This window comes from Triticum dicoccoides, chromosome 7A, assembly GCF_002162155.2.
Source record: "Triticum dicoccoides isolate Atlit2015 ecotype Zavitan chromosome 7A, WEW_v2.0, whole genome shotgun sequence".
Taxonomy (NCBI): domain Eukaryota; kingdom Viridiplantae; phylum Streptophyta; class Magnoliopsida; order Poales; family Poaceae; genus Triticum; species Triticum dicoccoides.
Genome location: NC_041392.1, coordinates 291,565,212 through 291,567,825, shown reverse-complemented (window position 1 = coordinate 291,567,825; position 2,614 = coordinate 291,565,212). Strand labels below are relative to the sequence as shown.

Genomic DNA, 2,614 nt, shown 5'->3' with positions numbered 1-2,614 from the left:
CGCCACCGCTGCCCACCGCCCCCGCTCCTCTCTATTCCTCACACGAAATGTTTTGCAACCTCTGTGAACGGTTGCAGCAAAAACCGTGGAAGAAACGTGTAGGACGTTCCAATGGAAACATGGCAAAACGAGGATCTTCATATCTGAAGAGATCCAACGAGCCCCTCGCGACCGACACAACACTCGGCCGGTTGGAAACGTTTCATTTTCCGAAACGGGTCTTGTTCAGCTGGTACTACGTACGTACCGCTCCATAGTCGGAGCAATTGTTTTGTTTCACTGCACCGCACCTGTTTTCATTTGTTTTTGCAACAGCGACGTGTGTTTTGTTTTCCGAAGTTGACAGCACCATCAGAGAATCAGAGGTAGAGAGAGAGCGAGACGGCGGGCTCGGGAAATAAATGGGAGCGTGCAGCAGGCTCGTTGGCGGCGTGGCAGGCCCTCTCTGTCGCCTCCTTCCCCTATCTTAACTCCCTCCCTTCCCTTTCCTCCATCACTCTCCTCTCCCCCAAAAAGCTGCCTCCGTCCGTCCCCGTCCTCCCCACCCCCACCACCACCGTACGCGCAGACAAGCCAAAAATTTAACCCACCGCGCGCGGTTACACACGAGCCAGCTACCAGTAGCCGCGGCAGGCAGCAGGCAGCAGGCAGCAGCTCGATCAAGCTGCCGCGCCGAGACATCGGAGAAGAGCAGGCGCGTAGGTGCTGCCAAGGAGTAGTTAAGGCGCAGATTTTTCACGCATGCCGCGGGGACTCGGGCGTAGACAGTAGAGGCCGGGCGATACAGCCGCGATCTATGGATCTGGGCGCATGGCGGGATTCCCTCTAGGCGGAGGAGGCCACCACAGCCGCGGCGGACGCGACGACGACGGCAGCCACCCTCCCGGCATCAACCCCTCCTCGTCTTCCTCCGCGGCCGCCTTCCTCTACGCCACCACCCCATCGCGCGGCGGGTTCCAGCTATGGCAGGGGCAGCCGCAGCCGCAGCACGAGCAGCAGCACCACCAGTTCTACGGCGGCGCCTCCTCCAGCATCATCCGCTTCGCCGATGACCCGGCCGCATCCGGGTCTTCGTCGCGGGGCGGAGGGAGAGGGTCTGGCGCTGGCGCGGGCGCGGGCACAATCAGCTGCCAGGACTGCGGCAACCAGGCCAAGAAGGACTGCCCCCACATGCGCTGCCGCACCTGCTGCAAGAGCCGCGGCTTCGACTGCGCCACCCACGTCAAGTCGACGTGGGTCCCTGCCGCCCGCCGCCGCGAGCGACATCACCAGCAGCCGCAGGGGCAGACCTCCGCCGAGCCGTTCAAACGCCCTCGCGAAGCCGGCCAGCCCTCCTCCACCACCCCTACCACTACTTCCTCAGGTACTCTCTCTTATAGTCTATCTAATCTAGTGCACTGCACCCACACCACACCACACTAGCTAGCTATTTCTCTTTCCTTTTTGTACACCTCAGCTCAAAAGAGCGAGAGATCGTGAGCTTGATGGAATCCAGTGTGTTGAATGGTTGATGGTTTAGGGGAGCATCAGCAGCAGATGATGGCGGCCGACAGGTTCCCGCGGGAGGTGAGCTCAGAGGCGGTGTTCCGCTGTGTGCGGCTGGGCCCGGTCGACGAAGCCGAGGCCGAGGTGGCGTACCAGACCACCGTCAGCATCGGCGGCCACGTCTTCAAGGGCATCCTGCACGACGTAGGCCCAGACACCTCCATCACCGGCGGGACCCGCACCGGTCACCACGCCGTCGAAGGTTCCTCCCCGAGCACGGCAGCTGCTGGCGGCGCCGAAGGAGGCAGCGGATCTACGGGTGCCGCTGCAGTGTCGTCATCGGCTGTGGTGATGGACCCGTATCCCACGCCCGGCCCGTACGGTGCTTACGGCGGCGCGCCATTCTTCCACGGCCACCACCCGAGGTGATCATAGGCAAGGTCACCTCATCGCGCGCTTTAGACGCCATGCCTTGGTTCGCTTTACCGTTAACTCTGAAATTCTTAGATAATGCTGCTGCTGCTGCGATCAATCGACATGATGGCTTCGATTGATCTTGTTGATGCATACATAAATTGATGCGCTGGTTTTCTTTAGTTCATCAGGTCAGGTCAGCTAATAAAGCTGGAACTAGCTAGGGAACAAACAATGATTAAAAATTGAAATCTGACAGTTGATTAGTTTGGCTGCCTGCTTTGCCTTGATAGAGAATGGTTTGATTGATATACTCTCTCTCTCTCTCTCTCTCTCTCTCTCTCTCTCTCTCTCTCTCATGCTGGTTTGCATCAATGGTGGCGATGATGCCGTTCCCTGGCCGTGGCTTACTACAGTTCTGGATGCATTTGCCTTTGCTCTTAATACTACTACTAGGCCTACTAGGTAGCTTCTAATCCTGTGTCTAGCTCTTCCATAAGGTGTCACGCCTTTGCTTTATCTTTGCTCTTCAAAAGCTGAGCCCTAGCACCCTAGCTATAGGCTCTAGCTTGTACAACTAATTACTTGGCTCTTCATTTGGTCTGAACTCTGAATAATCGCTATACTCTTGCTATGCTAGAGAGAGAAAGAGAGAGATAGAGATATAGAGGGATTTTTTTAGGGGGTAGAACGGAGAGGATTTAATGTTGAGATA

At 57.3% G+C, this 2,614-nt stretch overlaps 1 protein-coding gene across 1 annotated transcript; it reads left to right on the top strand.

Moving 5' to 3' along the window:
• Positions 1-438: 438 nt before the first annotated feature.
• LOC119334692 (protein SHI RELATED SEQUENCE 1-like) lies at positions 439-2,208 on the top strand. The gene is made up of 2 exons (XM_037607233.1): positions 439-1,363; positions 1,520-2,208. Exons 1-2 carry the CDS (start codon positions 811-813, stop codon positions 1,912-1,914), a joined length of 948 nt encoding a protein of 315 aa, XP_037463130.1. The 5' UTR covers positions 439-810; the 3' UTR covers positions 1,915-2,208.
• Positions 2,209-2,614: the final 406 nt, after the last annotated feature.

Bases quoted from the DNA above. Each gene is read 5' to 3' on its own strand.
- LOC119334692 (XM_037607233.1), top strand. From the start codon at position 811: ATGGCGGGATTCCCTCTAGGCGGAGGAGGCCACCACAGCCGCGGCGGA. The intron at 1,364-1,519 runs GTACTCTCTCTT...TTGATGGTTTAG, and splicing joins CCCTACCACTACTTCCTCAG to GGGAGCATCAGCAGCAGATG.